Source organism: Chanodichthys erythropterus, chromosome 23, assembly GCF_024489055.1.
Source record: "Chanodichthys erythropterus isolate Z2021 chromosome 23, ASM2448905v1, whole genome shotgun sequence".
NCBI classification, from domain to species: Eukaryota; Metazoa; Chordata; class Actinopteri; order Cypriniformes; family Xenocyprididae; genus Chanodichthys; species Chanodichthys erythropterus.
The window spans coordinates 4,289,643-4,311,161 of record NC_090243.1 but is presented as its reverse complement, the minus strand read 5'-3'; the positions used below and the strand labels follow the sequence as shown (position 1 = coordinate 4,311,161).

The window sequence follows — 21,519 nt, the reverse complement described above, 5'->3', positions numbered from 1 at the left end:
CAAGGATGTGACGTTTAACCGAAAACCGCCGTTGGTCACAGTAAATGTAGTCTGTTTTGTTTTTCCTCTTGTGAGATAAACTATGGAGTTATCATCACTCATAAAGAAGATAGGTAAGACGCTTAGTACGAGAGACAGACGACTTTCAGAAGTTAAACAACAAACAGCTGATTTTGAAGTAGCTTGATAAGCTAAACAGAAGTGAAGCTATATGTTTTGAGCAGTTATTTGGTATAAACGTGTGCATAACTACTCAATATTGTTGTTGTATCTTGCAAAAAAGTCATGTTTTAGTGTGTTGAATTCATATAAAGGCTAATGTGATGTTGCGCGTGCATTTGTGATTGCTTTGTTACGAGCTCGCAAATATGTCAAACTTTTCTTTTTATCATGACAATAACATCCAGCTGCACTTTTTCTTTTTTTTTCTTTTTTTAAAATAAACTTGATCTGTGTTTGATCTGCAGTCTGTGTTTGCATATAGCTTGTAAATTGCATATAGTTTTATGCATATAGTTTGTAAATTGTGGCATTGCATTATGCAGTAATGATACATCATTGTTTTTATTTTTTTTCTCTCCATAAGGACACTCCTTAGTGGAAATCAGAGTTCGGGCTCTTAAAAATATCAGAAGCAAACTGGATCATGATCTCATCGCTGTTCCTGATCTGGTCCAGGAAAAGATGCTGTTTGTTTTCCTTCTGGAATGGTTTAATTTTCCGGAGGTTCCAATGCAGGAGGAAGTTCTGGAGTTGATCAGCATGCTGTCCAAGGTAGATAATCTTCAGAATATATGTAAAAGGATTTGAGTGTCTTTATATTGTCAGGCTGCATTTAGTGAAATGTTCTCAATGACAGGAAGTGATGTTTTAATGGGCCTAGTGCAGTGGCACTATTCATTACGAATCAGATCGGGAGGAAATAAAGTGAAAGGGGATGTCAGTATCCACACAAAGAACCAGGCAGATTATTCTACTAGATGGCATGTTTTGAGTAGTATCTAATTTTGGTTTCCGTGCCATGTCAAAGCACCCAACCGGAGCTCAAATGCTACGGGAGGTAGGGGCTGTCGAATTCCTAACACAGCTCTCGCCTAATGTGGATCTTCGCCTCCGAACAATCGTAGACGGCATCTTCGATCAGCTCTTCCACCTCCCAGAAGCCCTGCCTAGTTGTCCACCCACCACCTCCTACGAGCCACACTCTGTTCCCTCGCTGCAGACAGGTATAAAAACATTACATTGATTTTATATCCGTCTGTTCTGCAGATTACTGTAGATATCGATGTCATTATAACCAATGTCAAGGTTGCCACATGGTCCTTCTGACAGCAGCTTCGGAACGAACATGAGTAGACTGTCTGATTCAAGGCAGAGGAGAGCATGAAAGTGCTGGATTCTGATTTGCTTTTCAACTACAGCTGCTTTTGTGTTCTCAGAAGCGGACTCGTCGGCTAGGGGATATTTCCAGTGCAGTAAACCCAAGCAGACAGATGCTCCCACCCCCAGAGTATCATGTAGGTGACATCAACATCAAATTACTTTTTGTTTAACTAACTTTCAGGGAGAACTTAAACTCATTAAATCTTCACTGTAGAGTGTATGTGATAAATAATCTAATATCAACACCGGTAAGAAAGAATTGTCAGGAATTGACAACAAGTCATTTCTTTCTTCTGACAAGGTTGGACCAATTGTACAGATTTACATATACATACACTAAAGATTTTATTAATGTTTTAGCAATTTTGAGCTATAGATCTTTGTCTGTCAAAAAGATATACTTGTATATTATATTTTAATTTTATATACACTACCATTCAAAGGTTTGGGGTTGGTAAGATTTTTTTTATGTTTTTGAAAGTCTCATGCTCATCAAGGCTGGAATTATTTGATCAAAAATATTGTACGTTAATATTGTGAAATATTATTACAATTTAAAATAACAGTTTTCTTATTTGAATATATATAAAAAAATTAAATTTTTGTTAGCGAAGCTGAATTTTTAGCTGCCATTACTCCAGTCTTCAGTGTCACATGATCCTACAGAAATCATTCTAATATGCTGATTTGCTGCTCAAGAAATGTTGAAAACATTTGTGCTGCTTAATTTTTGTGGAAACTGTGATAGATTTTTTCAGGATTCTTTGTGGAATATAAATGTCACAAGAACAGCTTTTATTTGATATATAATATATTATGCAGTCAAACCAAAATTTATTCAGACATTTCACACATTATCACAGTTTATTTGCTATAGTTAAAAAAAAAAAAGGTAATAACATATGACAAGAACTTAGAGTTAAACTGTGACAGAAAAAAATCTTAATTATGTCAGATAACACTTAAGCAAAACATATATATAGATATACGACTTTCTTTCATCTGTGCAACACCAAAGAAGATGTTTTGAAAAATGTTTTTGTTCATTACATTAGCAAAAAGCTGTTTTCGTCCATACAATGAGGGTCAATGGAGTCCAATGTTGTTTGGACTTAAATGTTTTGAAAAATATTGTATTTTGTGAAGAAAGAAAGTCGTACAAACCTACACTAGACCTGATAGCCTGATTAGGCAAGTAACAGTTCCATCATCTAGCCCAAAACTCCTTCAAATGTGTGCTTAGACCATCCTTATTGTTGAAATTTGACCTTTGTTTTAAGTCTTTACACATAAGACATCTTATTTAACATTCCTTTATTTCTTTACCCTGCAGTCAGTACTTCTGTTAGATGCTTGAAGTTCTCAGTTTTTCCATGGCTGTCTTTGAACACAACAGATCGACATATATTGTCATCAAATGAAAGGTACTAGTGCCCTCTACTTGGTGTAATTTTGCCACTTTTACCATGTCTGATTGCCAAAATGACCTGTTGCTCGCTCATTCTTTAGTTCCCTTAGAAGCGACGACCACAACTTAGTACGAACCACCTGTGAGCTGCTTCGTGACGTCATTATGCAAGACTTCCCCGCTGAAATATTCCTGCAAAGGCCAAGTACAGTTCAAGTAAGATTTAAATTTAATTTCTGTCTTCAGTCTGTCAGTTATTTAACCCCTGATGGGAGCTTCATAAGTTGAGTGACAGTGATGAAAGTGATATTGTGGGCTCCGTAATCCCCATTTCTATAATTGAATGCCACGGAATCTGACTGGTTGTACAATAGGTTCAAGTCGCGGAAAGTATTGGAATGACAGCGGCAAATCGTGTCTTATAACTAGGACTGTACCGTGATGATTAGCTGGCAAGCTGACACTAGCCATTTTAGTACAAGCGTTTAAAACCAAGTGACAAGCATAGCTGTATTTCTGTCAAAAAATGTGTTGGCATGGATGCGATTGAGATCATCTTTCTGATATATGTAGTCTCAGTGCCCTCAATGAAAATTATTCATCATTCTAATGTGTTAGAATAAAGCTTTGAATGGTTTTGGCAGCATTCTCTTTGGTTCTTATTTAATGCTCTTGATCTTTTGTATAATTGTTTAAAAATTGAAGGTGCCACTGATTCTGACTTGGAGTGATCAGTTCAATTAGGTTTATTGAATCACCCTGATTCATCGGCATTGCTTTGTTACCACTGGAGGGGTAGTGAATTTTAAATTGGTACAAATTACACAACTTAAAAGTCAGTACTAGTCTGTGGCCTTTTATTTAGTGCCTAATTGAATGTAGAATCACTGCTCTTAAAACACTTGCACCATTTGGATCAGTTGTTTTGTTGTAATGTTGTAACAGTACACATGTCCTATAGGTTAACAAGACAACATCAACTTCTGTTTTCATATATTGCTGTTTTCCCCTCTAGAGTCTGTTGTCACTTCTCGGCCTGAATGTTGATGGTGATGTCAGCTACCTGATGTTGCAGGCATTGGCCTGTCTGGAACAGCTTTGTAGGAACTTGAGGAGCCGCCTACATTTCTACAGAGATCCAAGCTTCTGCTCAGCCAAGCAAGGTACCCAACACCATCTATTATGAATATGTTAACTTGTCCTAATGTGGAGGTTCACTCATATGAGCAGATTTTTACAGGAGTTTGCATTTTAACTATTAAAATCAGTTATATACAATAATACCATTAATAATGTTTGGGTTCGGTAAGATTTTTTGGTTGTACTTTATTTTACAGTACGTGTACTTAGTGTACTTAAGAAAGTATTGGGTAATCAGGTAACTACATGGGTTAAGGTTAGGTTTAGGGGTAGGTTCAGGGTTAGTACCTAGTTATTACCCAGTTATTGTAATTACTATAATAAGTACATAGTATGTACATGAGGAATAGGCCTATAAAATAAAGTGATATCTATTTTTTTTTAATTATGTTTTAAAAAGAAGTCTCTTGCTCTCATACAGTAAAAACAGTAATATTGTGATATATTTTACTATTTAAAATAACTGTTTTGTATTTTCTTGTTTAAAATGTAATTTATTCCTTTGATGCAAAGTTAAATTTTCTGCATCATTACTCCAGTCTTCAGTGTCACATGATATATTAGAAATCATTCTAATATGCTGATTTAGTGCTCAAGAAACATTTATGATTATTATTGAAAACAGTTGTGCTGCTTAATAAGAAATCATAAAACATTTTTTCAAGATTCTTTCACAAATAGAAAGTTAAAATAACAGCATTTATTTAAAATAGAAACCTTTTGTAATGTTAAACTTTTGTAACATAATGTCACTTTTGATCAATTTAAAGGTGCCCTAGAATTAAAAATTAAATTTACCTTGGCATAGTTAAATAACAAGAGTTCAGTACATGGAAATGACATACAGTGAGTCTCAAACACCATTGTTTCCTCCTTCTTATATAAATCTCATTTGTTTAAAACACCTCTGGAGAACAGGCAAATCTCATCATAACACAGACTGTTACGTAACAGTCAGGCTCATTAATATGTACGCCCCCAATATTTGCATATGCCAGCTCATGTTCAAGGCATTACACAAGTACAGCCAGTATTAATGTCTGGATCTGTGCACAGCTGAATCATCAGACTAGGTAAGCAAGCAAGGACAATAGTGAAAAATGGCAGATGGAGCAATAATAACTGATATGCTCCATGATATCATGATATTTTTAGTGATATTTGTAAACTGTCTTTCTAAATGTTTTGTTAACATGTTGGTAATGTACTGTTAAAGTTACCATCGTTTCTTACTGTATTCACGGAGACAAGAGCCATCGTTATTTTCATTTTTAAACATTAACAGTCTGTATAATTCATAAACACAACTTCATTCTTTATAAATCTCTCCAACAGTGTGTAATGTTAGCTTTAGCCACGGAGCACTATCAAACTCATTCAGAATCAAATGTAAACATCCAAATAAATACAATACTCACATAATCCGATGTATGCATGCAGCATGCATGACCTAAAGATCCATTTTGAGGATTATATTAGCTGTGTGAACTTTGTTTATGCAATTATAGAGTCAAGAGCTCGGGAGGGGGCGGAGAGCGCGAGCAATTAAAGGGGCCGCAGCCTGAATCGGCGCATTTCTAATTATGCCCCAAAATAGGCAGTTAAAACAATTAATTAAAAAAAATCTATGGGGTATTTTGAGCTGAAACTTCACACACACATTCAGGGGACACCTTAGACTTATATTACATATTGTAAAAAAATGTTCGATGGCACCTTTAATCCATCCTTAATAAAAGTATACATTTCTTTAAAAAAAAATCTTACTGACCTCAAACTTTTGAACAGTAGTGCATTGTTCAGCAGTTTAAAGTTTGAGAATTTTCTGAAAATGCTGAATCAATATCTGTCTTATTATTTCATCTCTTTAGACCCTGTTTCTCAGAACTCTTCTATCTCCTACCCTCATGATGTGAGGGGTACTCAGCGGTCTGGGGTTTCTTCCCCAGAGGAAGGTTCCCCCAGACCCTCTGTGGTGGGCCGACCCGTTCAGCGGGTACGCGGGGATGGCCAGGACGGAGATGCTGCCTCTTCTAGGTGCTTAGCTTTGTTCTCTACCTCTAAATTAAATTAAAAACAGGATTTTCCTTTTTCATTTTTGAAATAAAACTGTCTGTTAGATATAATGTCCATAACACAAAGCTCCCTCTTATGCAATTATTTTATTATCATGTTTTTAAATATTTATTTTAATTATAAAAATCCTTATCCAGAGATCATTTACATTTAGAAATAAAAACGCAGCCCATTTAATTCAAGGGGTTTAGAGAGGAGGGTGGAAAATAGTCATGCTAAACTAAATCATTAATTTTTTTTATCTACAAGACATGCAAGGTGCACTATGCAGGATTTTCAGGTAATGTTTGTAAACACAATACTCAAACTTGGCCCGTCCTCATGGCCAGAACACCGCCAGAAGCACAAGCCCTCTCCCCTGACATAATATACACCGATGACCCAAACCTTAAGACCACCTGCCTAATATGTTGGTCCTCTGCGTGCTGCCAAAACAGCACCAACCCCCTGAGGCATGGACTCTACAAGACCCCTGAAGGTGTGCTGTGGTATCTGGCACCAAGACATTAGCAGCAGATCCTTTTAAGTCCTGTTGATTGCGAGATGGAGCTGCCATGGATCGAACTTGTTGGTCCAGCATATCCCACAGATGCTCAATTGGATTGAGATCCAGGGAATTTGGAGGCCAGGATAACACCTTGAACTCTTCATCATGTTTTCAAACTGTTCCTGAACAATATGTGCAGGGTGCATTATTCATTATTCCATTATCATGAAGGGCTGTACCTGGTCTGCAACAACGTATAGGTAGGTGGCACGTGTCAAATTTACATCCACATGAATGGCCGACCCAGGGTTTCCCAGCAGAACATTGCCCAGAGCATCACACTCCCTCCACCAGTTTGTCGTCATCCCACAATTCATCCTGATGGCATCACTTCTACAGGTAAATGGCGCACACGTACACAGCCGTCCACGTGATGTAAAAGAAAAAGGGACACATCTGACCAGGCCAACGCTTTTGATGGTGGACGGTGGTCATTATAGGCACTCTGATTTGTCTGCGGCTATGCATTCTCATACACAGTGTGATGCACTGTGTGTTGACACATTCCTCCCGTAACCATCATTAAAATTTTGTATGACACAGTAGACCTTCTTTTGGCTTGGACTAGACGGGATAGCCTTAGATGCACCCCAGGCTGCAACTCAGAATCGTCCCAAGCACAGGACTTCAAGAAGAAAATATGAAAGTACAGGCACAGGGCAGTGTCTCTGTAGACACAAACACAGAAAATTCAGCTTTGCCATCACACGAATAAATCACATTTTAAAATATATTAAAATATAAATTGTCGTCACAGCTGAGTTGCAATAAACAAGGAGTAAAGGATCTAAACACAGCAGTTTAACTTCTATTAAAACAAAGAACTCCAGGCACTAGAAAACACGAACAGAACAACCAAACATAATGCAATGAGAACTGACAAAGAACTGAAGGAAACCCAGAGAACCAACGAACCAGTCAACTCAGTGAATAACAGATTAACTTAATTAGGCTAATTGGCACACATGAAGAAACTGGGGCTGTGTCCGAAATCACTCCCTTTACCCTTAAATAGGGCACTATTTGAGGGGACAGCCATTTCTAGGGGTGTCCGAAACCATAGTGGATGATATCGAGTGCACTCATTCAGTCCCACAATGCACCGCAATAACAAGTGTACAACTGATGTATGCTCAACAGCTAAAGAATACTCTGAATGCATTTTGAGAGTCGCATGCCAAATGAATTCCGTATCTCGCCATAAAATGGCGCCCGCAGCTGTCAGTAGTGAATGAGGGTATAGGGGGCAATTTCGAACACCGCATAGGTGAACATACACAGGCACGGAACAGAAACCGACCAGAACCAAACAAAAACAGAATATGAACATTACAATTGTGATAATATTTGACAAATTACTGTTTTTCTTTGTCAAATATATGCAGCCTTGCTGAGCATTACATACTTGTTTCAAAAACATAAGAAAATCTTACTTATATATAACTGTATATATAAGTAGACTTAAAATAATAAAAAAAAAAATCCTACAAAAGTGTGCAATATGGCTTTTTAATGACTAAATTTAGGTTTATGTTGGAAAAGATGAGAACTAAATATAGTGATAGTATTCGTCACTGCCTTAAAATCTTTTTTTAAATATTGCTCACAACCATTCATGTCGTTAGCAATTAAGGATTCTTTTTGATTTGTGCTGTACAGCGGTAGCAGCAGTCAGAGAGGGGCTCCCCCCAGGCCAGCCCAGCAGTCTCCCCATCCACAGCCCCACCCGGAGCTCCCCCCGGAGATGGAAGCAGAAGACTCACTGGAGCTGCAGCTGCAGCAGTGGAGCCTGGCTAGATTCGCCGTGGCGGCCGTGGAGCACGCGCTCCCTCTCATCAGGACAGGTGAGAGTCCTCTTAAACCCTCTTTCCTGTTTCAAACGCAGCTACAGCTGCTGCGTTCCCCTCACACGTGTGTTTCCATCGCTCATAATATTCCTCTTTTTCTTTTTTTTTTTTCCCCTCTCATCCCCGCCTTCTCAGAGAGCCTGAAGGTTTTCCAACGGGTTCTAGAGCTGCTGGCAGAGGCGCAGGGGCTGCTGGGAGACAGCGTAGCCCCCGAGATGTGGGACGAGCACAGCCTGACTGCGACAGAGCTGGCAAGTGTCTTTAACAGCCCTCCTCCACGGTGCAGATCCACAGCCATGAGGCTGATGTCTGCATTAGTGCATACAAACACACACCTGTCGCCGCTTCGTCTCACCCACTCCACTTACTCTGAGGGACAGATGGTCATTGTAGAACGTTAAGCTATCAGCGCAAATCAGTCATGGCACAACCGTTGTTTTTCAGGCCAGGTTCACCACTTAGAATTCCCTCTTTGCTCCTGACAACTAAATACATCTGCTGTTTCTGTCTAAATAATTTGTATTGGTTAAAAAAATACAATAAGCTGTAAGTCGTTTCAATAAGGCTCTATTCAATAGCATTAGGTAATGCAATAGCTAACGTGAAATAACAATGAACAATCATTAATTTAGGGTATTTATTAGTCTTGCTTAATGTATTCATATATTTTTAACATTTCAAGATGTATAACATTAGTTAATGTAATGAATGAATGAACATTAACAATGAACAATACAATATTTCTAAATTAACTTTAAGTAATTGTTTATACCTCATGAGCCTTATTTTTAAAGTGTTACCTAATATGTCAACATTAAGGTATAACTAACAATCTTTGTCAGCTTTATGTTATTATTACGTTACATTACATTGTATTACGTTATATTAAATAAATGAACACTTTTCAAATTAATGTTAGTTCATAATGTTAAACTAATGTTAACATACAGTATATTGTGTTATTACATGTAGATATTTGGGCATTGATCAGTACTGTAGTACTGTAATGTTTTACTATTATCATTATGCAAAGTTTATCTCATTCAGCTTATGAGTATTTTACATAAAATCACATCAATGCATTGCATACAAAGGATTATGTAGGTCGCATTACACTGATGTGCCTCGTCCAGTGATGTTTATTGCCTCTAGAAATCTTTGTGCTTAACGAACTCATTGTGCATAGTGTGTGTGGATACCTATGAGAACGTTCCCTGCCGCATATGATTATGTATATTTCACGGCATGCCTCCCTTCCTCATTGATCTTTAATACACGCTCATGGCATTTTATCTTGAAAAACTGCTGTCATCTGAAAACTTTCTTTGAAATGCACAGGACTCTTGCTGCCCCCTGCTGGCAGGAAAATGACATGAGATCAATAAGTCTCTTTGTACTTATGCTTTTTTTTTGTCTGGTAAAAGAGGGAGAAATTACAGGCATGTATAGAGACGTTGGGAGACGTTATGTGCTACCACCATGGCATGACTTCCTCTGAGCAGCCAGAATCATCTCTGATCCACCACCGAATGGTCTTCACGGGCACTGCCATTTTCACAATACGTCTCCTGCAAACCTTGTTACCTGTGGAGAAGGTGAGTGAGCATATGGCTGTGCCATTCTTAGACATTAATAAGCCGTGCCACTGTGGACATATGGCCGTGTCCTTCATGGTCATTATTAAAACAAATGAGAGTGTGAAACACACCAGAAGTTGCTGTGAAAGGGTCAATCGTTCAGTTAAGCTTTAGACCTAAGGACAGAGCTGTAATTATGGACAAATTCATTAGTGTTTAGTGCACATATGTGCGTTTATTACCTTACATGTGTTGTCTTTACAAACAGGCTGGAGATAACCTTCCGGAAAGTACAGTGGCTGCCATTTTCCTCTTGTGTCTTGATGCATCCTTCAGTGTGGCGTACCCCCTCATCCATGAGTCAGCCGTGGCGTACCTAGAGCAGGCTTGCTTTGAAAGATACAGCCTGTATCGTAGAGTATCCCGTGTTTCTCACTGCATGGAGGCTACATGCACCTTTTTAAAGGATGCACAGGCTGAGGTAATAATTGGATTTTCAAGAACTACTAACATGTAGGATATCTGCTAGAAGAATATATTTCTTCTGGTGGATTTATTATTAAGGCATGTAGTAAATATTTAAACCACTATTATCTAAATAAATGAAAGTCACCTTGAAATCAAAATGAACAGTTCTTATTTTTTTTTTAAGGGATATTGTAGTATTTATGTTAAACGATTTATCCGTGCACAGCATAATTCATGTGCCCTTGTAATTTTTAATCAAAAGAACTTGCCCTCCCCCTTGCATCTCTTCTCTTCTCTGTTGACGTGTTTACTGGCTCACATGAAATCACAGCTATAGCAAACCACAGTGATCCAATGGTCTACTCAATTTCTGATGGACAAAATCAAGTCCTGTCTAAATTTTTTTCTTGTTTGAGAATCTATTTCATTTGAAAATATGTCACAATAGGGAAGAAAACTGTTTTGTTTTGAGTCATTTTGTGATTTGCTTAAGGCTGAGGTAATGATTGGATCTTTCAAGAATGACAAACTTGTAGCTAGAAGAATATATTTCTTTATAAATGTCTTAATTCAATGAATCCACTGGTCTTAAAATTCTGGGGTGCGTTTCCCATACAGCGACGTAACTCGCTGCTTCACTACCATAGTACGATGCATCATTGAACAAAATCAACTAGCTAGTCATGACTGTTTCCCGAAACCGTATTGTCTCAAACCTGTCGTTCAACCACATTGTTGAATGATGTCTCACAGGTTGTGGAGTAATAACTTCTATAAATGAATCCCTTTGAGATCTAATTAATTCTAGATTTTTTTTCTATAAATTACAGACATGGAATCTGAGGACTACAATCATTTTTCTCAGTTATTTTGCTTAATTTCCAGATTCAATCATATGCTCGTTCTTATGTACCAGAAATCGCTTGACAGACTAAATGACATTTGTATATATTCGAAGTAAAAGATATATACATTGTACATAATGTCAGCTTACTTATTACCTAGCTTACTAAAAGATTATTTTACTCACCCTTGTGTCGAATTTTAAGTAAAAGTGGTTCAAGTGTAATTTTTCATTACAGGGCGATAAGAATTGGCATGAACTTTTGGAGCTCGCTGACCAAGGAATAGATGCTTTTCCATGCCATCAGCACCTACCGATGGTGAAGGAATGCATCCAGATTTGCTCCTACCTGTACGTTTCTCACAATTATAGAAACAGTAAAAACGCCATTGACATCTGCTGTTTTGTCTGGCACTGTGGAAGAGGTGTCATCCTATAAAAATCTGTAAAATCATGTCTCTTTGTAGGTGGAAATTTGCACAAGCAAGCCCGCTCCTGCAGTCTGAGAGTCAGAAGATATTTCTGAAGCTTTTGTCTCACCCTCTGTCCCCGGTGAAGGTGGAAACCTACTCCTGCACTCTGAGCATTTTGAAGGTACAAGATGTGCAGTGGAAATTGGGGAGCTAGGGCTTATTTTGAGCCACTTCCAGTAGATAAGTGACAGAAAAGACAGGGAAAAAGTTCACCTAGTTTTAGAACTGAAAATTCCAGCTGAACCATCTTCTGGTTTTTGCTGTGTATGTTTTTTATAGGGTTAAAGATGTTCATTAACTTATCTAACATTCTTTAGGTGGTTGATTTGCTGGACAGCCACCTGGTAGGGCATAAATTGACAAGTGTTTTCTAGACCACAATTCAGATTACAGCCACTATACATTCATGAACACAAGATTTTTATGAACTGGACTCAATTATACAAGTTTTCAGTGATCCAGCAATCAAATTCATGCAAATTCATATGTTGCGTTTTTAGTGAATTATTCATTCCAGTGTGTGTTTTGCTTTAAAACACAAGGTCTGTCATATTCTGTCATATTGTTTCTGAAGAGCACAATTTTGGAGTTGTACAGTAAGTGCATGAGTCTGTTGCACAAACAACAAATTTTTTTTTTTTTTTTTTTTAATTATTTTTTCTTTAATGTTTTTTTTTTTTTCATGGGGTCTTTGGTGTGCATACATTTATGAATTATATGGACTTATATGGTTATTTGGTGTACTTTTGGAGTCTCCAAGTGTCCTTGAAAAAATGTTGCAGAAAATAGTTTTGTGATCTGATTGTTTACTTTGCTGGTAGTTTACCTTCACAATAAGTGTGCAATTAATCTGATTTAAAATTTTAATTGATTGACAGCACTAATATATATATATATATATATATATATATATATATATATATATATATATATATATATATATATATATATATATATATATATATATATATATATTTCAATCGTGATTAATCACAATTAAAAGCACTCACATTTTTATATACGTTTTTAATATATTTTATAATGTAATAATTTCACAGTTAATCTCCAAATTAAAACAACATAAAGACAGTATATTTTAAATACTTGTTTAATGGGATCTTTCTATGAATGAAGGCCAGTATCACTGATACTAATACTGCTACTGGTGTCTCAATGAAATTGGACCCCACCTAAATTAAATGATGCAAATCTCGTATGCGTCCCACTTTCTCACAACTCTTTACTTTCATTTTTAAGACTTGATTTAACTCATTCAAGGCTGTTCTTATGAGGATCCTCGACAGAACAGACATTTTTGGCATTATTGTGTGTGTTATTGACAGAGAACTTGATTCTGGCGCAACATCCATGCGCACGATTCTGGTGTGCGTCTTTCTGTGCGTCGTGTGTGTGACAGGGCATTCTCAGATAGCGTGTTCTCTTTTTCTCTTTTGGCTTGCTTAAATGGTTTAAAAGCATTTGCATTTGCGTTAACGTTGACAGCCCTAATATATATATATATACATACATATCTCAGATAAGTTCAACTAGAAATCTTCAAAGTGTTTTGTGTATTAATATTAATGCAATTTAAATGTAGAGTTGAGAGTTTTTATATTATATGTTATGTTATGTTATGTTATGTTATGTTATGTTATGTTTTATGTTATGATGTTATGTTATGTTATATTAGCAATAAATATGTAATTATATAATACATTCATTACCAAAAAGTTCAGTAGTTTTGGTTCTTTAAAACATTTTTGGAAAGAAATTAATAATTTTAGTCTACAAAGGATGCATTAAATTAATCAAAAGATAGCATAAAAAAATCTTACCAACCCCAAATCTCTGAACAGTAGTGTGTATATATATATATATATATATATATATATATATATATATATATATATATATATATATATATATATATATATATATATATATATATATATATATATATATATATATATATATATATATATATATATATATAAATATATATATATATATATATATATATATATAATATATTTCAAATTGTACAAAATATTGTTTACTTTATATTCCAAAGCATCTTTTGGACTGGTACTTCCAGCTTAATTTAAGAGTGGTTAAGAGTTCTTCCTTTTGCAGGGGTTACCCTTTGTAATGGGTGTCTGTACGATATATTGAATTGCCATTTCATTTCCTGGCAGTTCTATTACACTCCACATTGGGTGTTGGTGACCCTTGAACTCTGTAGATGGTAATATCCCCACCCTAACTTGCTGTTCTCATCCCCACAGGAATGTTTGGGAGTTCAGAATGTGGCCAAACCTGCCTCATCCATCTGCAGCGGAGTGCATTTCTTGCTTCATTCCCGTGTCCTGTATGAGATCAGTGTGTTTGGCCTTCAAGACCAAGCAAGAGAGGTGAATTATTCATCTTCCTGTTTCCATCGAGACCCCAAGTAATTCACAAAGAAAAAATATTTTGATATACCAATACACAGCTCGCTAATAAATTATGCATCCACACTGTATGTTTAATGGGTTACTGAGGTCATGCTAACTAATGATTGACATTGGAAATGCCCTCGTCTCACTGCTGTAGGTGGCGTTTGGTGGATTTGGATGAGGTAGCTTGTTGTAAGTGCAATATCATAGCGCCATCAACTAACTTTATGTGTGATCCAAAGGTGAGCGCTGCTGCCAAGGATATTCTACTCTATCTGCTGAAGGGACGATTGATGATGACAGCTGCGAGTTGGAGCAGATTTAATGAGGCACTTTACCCGGTCATTCCTATATTACAGGTGCAAACACTCTTTCCTTTCTCTCTCTTCACACACACACACACAAGTGCATAGTCGCAATATAACCGTCAAACTTGGCTGAAAAAATAATTTCCAATGTAATATTAAAGTGTTTGCGAGACGCCCGAGGCAGAATGGTAATATCCATGTTATGTCGCATTCTATTTTAAACACGGTTATCTTGTACTTTTTTTAACTACCAAAGCTACATTTCATTTTTTTGAAGGGAGGGGTTGGAGTGGCATTGAATATTCATAAATCTTGTCAAAGTCATCACATTTGATTCATTTTTAGATGAAGCCTCTCAGTAATTGGTTTGTGCTGTCAATAAAGCAGAGTTCTTTCGGAATTGTGTGTTTATTTATTGTTGTTTCAAGCCTGATTTAGGTTTTGGAAGTCTATTGTCTGCTATGTTAAAACTTTGTACATTTATCTATATTAGAGTTACGCCGGTACCGAGGACGCCCTGGGAAACTGTATCTTGCTGCTAAGTGAAGCATCTGCTGAGAAGGAAGATGAGGTGTGTTCACCGCCTATTAGACTACGGATGGCCCTCCGGCTTCTGTTCACCAAGCATCACGCGTGAGTTTAAAGTGCACCTTCATTTGGATTTATGTACATTTCTTTCATCTTCTTATGGCAATAATTTCTAAAAGATGAAAATTCTGTCATCATTTACTCACCCATATCATTTTCCTTTGTGGAACACAACACGAGATGGTTTGTAAAATATTATCGCTGCTCTTTTTCAAAGACAATGAATGGGCTGTGACGTTGAAAGTCAAGGTTAATAAGCATTGTAAAAGTAGTCCCACATGGATATATTCCAAGTCTTAAACTTTTTCCCATGTGAAAAAGAAGTGCCATACATGGTATTGAATGTGCACTTTTAGTGTACTTCACTTGTAGTGTACTTGTTTAGTTATTCTTGCAGATGATGATAATAATATAAATGAAAAATAGTCCACTTAAGCAAGAAAAGAAAATTCTGTCATTTAGGGTTACATGACACCATTTTCAACTAAAAATGGAAAACTTTTTATGCGTTTTGGCCGTTCATTTACATGACAACAGCATTTTGGTGGCCTGAAAATGCAAACTTTTGAAAACGTGTTTCAAAGTGCAAGTTTTTGAAAACGGTCTCCGTGTAAACAACAAAAACGTGAATCTTTGAAATGATGATGATGCCATGCACATGTGCATTACATGTTCAGTCTATAGTGTTTCATCACCATCTAATGGCCTGACAGCAGAATACAGCATTTTAGTCGTTTTCGCGGATCCATGTGAATGGAGATAGTTTTGACAATGGTGTCATCTGTACGCAGAAAACTCAAAGGAAAACTTCTCCGTTTTAAACATATCATTGTTGTTTAAATGTACCCTTACTCACCCTCAAGTTCTTCCAAGCCTATATGAGTTTCAGCTAATTATGACTAATATAAAGTTAAACTATATTTGATTGCAGTAAACATGCAATTAAGGGCCAGATTTACTAAACCACAAATTACTGCGAGCGAAATTCCCCCCCAAAAAAAGCGCAGATGGGAGTCCAAAGGTCTGCATGCGATCTACTGATGACACGCAAATGAAAGAACCCAGACGCAGTTGGATAATTTCCATAATGATCAACATAACCTACCAAGAGCAGCACAAATTAGCATCTAGTTTAAGACATGCTTTTTTGCTGTGGTAAATAATGTCGCAAATACCAGTAAATTGACTAGCGTAAACCTTAGTAAATCACCTTGCATAATTCATTTAAATACTCTCCTCCCATAAATTTTGCACCTGAAAGGGAAACTCCTACAAATGCATATGCAATAAGGTCAACCACAAAAATAACTGTCCATGCTTTTTTCACTGTGTCTTTAGTAAATCCTGACAGTATTTATTTAACACCAAAAGAGGGTTTGCATTGGCGCAAGCTGTTAGTAAATCTGTCCCTTAGTGTCAGAAAAAAAGACAATTTTAATTTTATACTCAACTATATCCTTTTTTAAAATAAATAATTTCAGTAATAAGTACTTTAAAAAAAAAAAAAAAATGCTACAGTTTTCTTTTTCACAAAGGCAAACAGACTGAAAGTTAAGTTGTTATTCACAGAAAATATTGCTGAACAGTCATGATTAGCATTCACTTTGATTGAATGGAGAAGAGCAGCTTTAACATTGAGCTTAATAACTTCTTCCCAAAGTTTGGAAATATTGTGGCTCTGTTTGCAATTTTTAGTGTGAGGAATAAAGCAGTCCAACATCTGCTACCACACCTGACCAGTGCTGAGGGTGCCAGCAAATCCAGACCAACCCTGGACAGCTCCACATTGTCAAGTTTACCAAATCTCTACGTTCTCAATAAAAGTGTGGACATAAAGTTGAGCAATTCAGACAAGTCATATGTGAAGGTAAAACACTGTCCTCACTCAGCTGCCTGTTACACTCTAGTGTTACTTTGAACCCAATGTATTAAGTAGTTATTATTGGCATTGACACCATGAAGAAAAAATGTTGCCCTCTTCTTAGTGGTCTTGACACAATCTTTGGTAAATGTTCTTTTGTTTAAACAGGTGGAGTCTGTAAATAAGTTGTACAATATTCTTAAGTCGGAAACGGTAGATCTAGTTTTGCGGAGGTCTGCAGCTGATCAGCTGGCTATTGTTCTGCAAGGTGAGGAAACCAATCTGTGCATCCCAGTGTTATTATCATTACTAAATCTAAAATTAAAATTTAAACCATTTAAAAAAATGCATTACTTTTGAAATAAAAAAAACATTATTAGAAATAAAATATAATAAAACTTAAACTTTTATTTTACTTCAGCTATTTTCCAAAGCAACATTTCTCATTTTTATAGTTTAATTTTATAGTTTTATAGTATATTGAAGTTCTAAAATAACAAACTAAATAAACTTAAAATTAAATATTTAAAAACTTAATAAAAACTATATGATATATTAAAAATGACAGAAAATATAACAAAATTACTGAAACTTTAACTAAATCTAAAATAAAATCCTAATTCAAAATATTAAAAAATTGCAATAGTATATCAGTTATACTAAAATAACACTGGCGTATCCATCCAGGTGAAATGTTGTCATTCACATCCAATTAAACATGTTGTCTACAGTGGCATAAAAAAGTATGTGAACCCCTTGCAGAATCTGTGAAAATGAGAATTATTTTAATAAAATAAGAGGGATAATAAAAATGCATGTTATTTTTTGTTTAGTACTGTCCTGAGTAAGATATTTTACATAAAAGATGTGTGCATTTAGTTCACAAGACAAAACAATAGCTGAATTTATTAAAATAACCCCATTCATAAGTATGTGAACCATTGATTCTCAATACTGTGTGTGGTTACCTGATGATCCACGACTGTTTGTTTTGTGATGGTTGTTCATGAGTCTCTTGTTTGTTCTGAGCAGTTAAACTGAGCTCTGTTCTTCAGAAAAATCCTCCAGCTCCTGCAGATTCATCAGTTTTCAAGCTTTTTTGCATATTTGAACCCTTTCCAGCAGTGACTGTATGATTTTGAGATTCATCTTTTCACACTGAGGACAATTGAGGGACTCAAACTCAACTATTAAAAAAGGTTCAAACATTCACTGATGCTCCAGAAGGAAACACGATGCATTAAGAACCAAGGGGTGAAAACATTTTAATTCAAATATCAAGGTAAATTGTACTTAATTTTTCTGCCGGGAAATATGCAAGTATCTTCTGTTGGTTCCGAAGGGCAGTACTAAATGAAAAACAATGATATTTACACAAAAGAGGAAAGATTGTGACATCTTCATCCTGTTCAAAAGTTTTCACACCCCGACTCTTAATGCATCGTGTTTCCTTCTGGAGCATCAGTGAATGTTTGAACCTTTTTTAATAGTTGTGTTTGAGTCCCTCAGTTGTCCTCAGTATGAAAACACAGATCTCAAAATCCTACAGTCACTGCTGGAAAGGGTTCAAATATGCAAAAATGCTTGAAAACTGATGAATCTGCAGGACCTGGAGGAATTTTCTGTAGAACAGAGCTCAGTTTAACTGCTCAGGACAAACAAGAGACTCATGAACAACCATCACAAAACAAAAAAAAAGTCGTGGATCATCTAGTAACCACACACAGTATTGAGAATCAATGGTTCACATACTTATGAATGGGGTTATTTTAATAAATTCAACTATTGTTTTGTCTTGTGAACTAAATGCAAACATCTTTTATGTAAAATATCAGGACAGTACTAAACAAAAAATATAAACATACATTTTTTATCATCCCTCTTATTTTATTAAAATAATTCTCATTTTCACAGATTCTGCAAGGGGTTCACATACTTTTTCATGCCACTGTATTCTGATTGAGGTCCATTTCTCTCGAAACTCCTCACAAACCAATTTTAAGTGTTTTGGAGCACGTTTTTGATCTTTGAAACACAAATTGACAAAGCAGATAACATATATTTCAATGTGTTAGAAACAAAGCCAGTCTTGATTTATATTTCATTATGTTATTTATAGATTCATCAATGCATGTGGTGCTGAAGGCCTTGGGCTTATCAGACAAGCTCATATCTTTCATCACGGAGTGTGTCAACAACAATGTGGCGGTAAACCTCACATTCTATTTTGTTCAGTGAGCCTTTTGTCATGAATGAATTCAGGAAACTGGTGCCTGGGCATGATGCTTGAGTTAAGGGTGTCAGTCAAGAGTGAGTCAGTCTTAATTCGCATCCATTGCATGATCTGTACATCCCTAGGCTGAAAGCTGCCAGCTTTGTCAAGTATTTTGGCCTGCTAATGTGGCTAATTAGCGAGAATTATGCACAGAAATGTCTGGCAATTACGCCACTAGCAGAATCCGATATGTCTCCTCCATTTGCCATGCCTAGTTAGTGCTGTTACTGTCAATTACGACACTGCTTTGGCTGTTTGTTTTGACTGCTTGCCTTGCCTTTGAGGCTAACTAACTTTTTGTGTTGTTGTAGTTTTACTGTGAATGTTATGACTGCGGTTGTGATAGTGTTTATTGTGCAAACACTTCTAGACTCAGTCGTGATGAATTGTTATGACTTTTTCCTCTAAAGCAGTGGCATAACACTTCTCTAAATAGCTTAGCAGTGCAGTGGTTTATCGCAGATGTGTGGTTTTCCCTAGGGTCAACTAGTGATGGGAGAAACAAAACCTTTCAAAACTTTGAATCAATGGAACCCCTTGCTTCACAAAGTGATTCACTGTTTCAAAGTGCTTGCTGGAGGCGCTTTCTGGTCAGAACAGTTTACAAATATTTTATTGAAAGTATATTATCTATTAAATGCAATTAACAAATCATTTAATACCAGTAAATATGAAGTGTCTGAATAATGTGTGTTAATTTAATAAATTGTAGGGCTTGTATTGTTTGTTTTATGGAGAGCTTGGTTAATCGGGCTAATAAGAGACTATTAACTGTAATTGCTTCTTTTTATTATACAAATGTGTTGTTAAAAATGTCTAAAAATTTAGACAACTGATCCGAGATCATGGTAAAAACCATATATGTAGACACTGTTTCATGGATTCACAGAGGTCGCCACCTAGCAGCAAACCATTGAAATTTCGAAAAGTTTCGAAACAGTTATGACGTAACCACTTTTATTGACATAATGTGACTTTGGCAGTTTGATGCGTGCTCTGAATCACTGGTTTGTATTTGAACATTTTTTCGAAGATTTACAAAGCAATGTTTCAAAAGCTCCCATCACTAAGGTTAACACATTGTCAAAGTTCTTTTGAGGATAATCCAAGACTTCTTTAAAAATCCCAGGAGGCTCAGAACATCTCAACTCATGTCCTATGTCTTCCTATCTGGGGGGATCTATTGACACTATAAGGTTTTGCATTTAGACTTTGTATGCATTATCTAGAGCATGGATTGCATGTTGGAGCCCAGCATATGCATGCTGAGGAAGCTGGTGTTTGCGGACCCCTCCCTGCGTCACAGTCTGGCTCAGCAGACGTCTCTTCTCATCAAGCTGCTCAGAGGTATGGCCCGCAAAACGTCCCTCTAATCTTAATTAATTCAGCTTATCGTAGATAGTTGGTTAATTAGTCCAAAGAACCGAAGTTTTGTAGGCACCTTTTGTAGATGTTTCTTATTATTTTTCATCCTCTTGGAGTTTATGTCAGCCCCTTTGGATTGGATCATGCTGATTTTTTTTTTTTTTTTTTTTTTAATTATTTTGGACTCCATAGTCAGTGATCTTCAGAAAATGGCAGTGAAAGATTTTTAAAAGTTATAGCTTTGAAAAATGGGTTAAACTCTTCTTCTCTTCATATATTTGTGAAGGTTTTATTGCCATATTTTCAAGGTCTGTAATCTTTCACAAAATTAGCTCAGACCATCTGCACACCAAACCTCACATATATGAGTAATTGGATTTTCAAAACCATTTCAACACATACAAACAAGTTAATGGCAACTTTTGAAACAACCATTTCATTTCCCACCACACCTTTTGGGTATGTGCAAATTCAGCACCACATACTGGTTAATAGTTACAAGAAATAACATATCTTCTTCTAGACTTACAAGCAAAAAGAAAACTGATTACATATCATAACAATACAGATCTATGCATCTACTTGGCATCACAAGGTCCACTAATGTGTTTGTTTGGCCACCTAATTGCCGCTTGCAGTTGCTTTTTTTTTTGTTTATTACTATATTTACTGCTGGAAATACAGAGCTATTAACATGCCCCTTCCAGTTCTCTAGAACACTGCACAAATTGCAAATTTTTATGCATGTCCAGACATATATAAACATTTCCAGTGAAGAGCTCCCCTATAAGCTGTTTGCGAATGTTTGTGATCATCTGGAGAATGGTGATGTAAAATTTGTTTTTCTGACTCTAGCCCTTTTTGTTTCATTTTTATTTTCACATCTATAATAAATGAGTTTTGTTTTCTTGTTTTATTCCA

At 36.2% G+C, this 21,519-nt stretch overlaps 1 protein-coding gene across 3 annotated transcripts in view; it reads left to right on the top strand.

Annotated features, from left to right (window-relative positions):
* Nucleotides 1-21,519, top strand: part of rttn (rotatin) — a 60,696-nt gene continuing 39,177 nt past the window's right edge. For all 3 annotated transcript variants that reach the window (XM_067377388.1, XM_067377387.1, XM_067377385.1), the window contains exons 1-21: nt 1-113; nt 587-774; nt 1,031-1,226; nt 1,440-1,517; nt 2,717-2,807; nt 2,893-3,007; nt 3,807-3,954; nt 5,803-5,968; nt 8,214-8,398; nt 8,537-8,652; nt 9,826-9,996; nt 10,247-10,459; nt 11,529-11,641; nt 11,758-11,884; nt 14,052-14,177; nt 14,444-14,560; nt 15,003-15,142; nt 16,793-16,964; nt 17,127-17,226; nt 19,078-19,166; nt 20,463-20,580. In XM_067377388.1, coding sequence (XP_067233489.1) covers nt 83-113; nt 587-774; nt 1,031-1,226; nt 1,440-1,517; nt 2,717-2,807; nt 2,893-3,007; nt 3,807-3,954; nt 5,803-5,968; nt 8,214-8,398; nt 8,537-8,652; nt 9,826-9,996; nt 10,247-10,459; nt 11,529-11,641; nt 11,758-11,884; nt 14,052-14,177; nt 14,444-14,560; nt 15,003-15,142; nt 16,793-16,964; nt 17,127-17,226; nt 19,078-19,166; nt 20,463-20,580 — 2,800 coding nt within the window. In that variant the 5' untranslated portion in view covers nt 1-82. The remainder of the gene's footprint in view (nt 114-586; nt 775-1,030; nt 1,227-1,439; nt 1,518-2,716; nt 2,808-2,892; nt 3,008-3,806; nt 3,955-5,802; nt 5,969-8,213; nt 8,399-8,536; nt 8,653-9,825; nt 9,997-10,246; nt 10,460-11,528; nt 11,642-11,757; nt 11,885-14,051; nt 14,178-14,443; nt 14,561-15,002; nt 15,143-16,792; nt 16,965-17,126; nt 17,227-19,077; nt 19,167-20,462; nt 20,581-21,519) is intronic.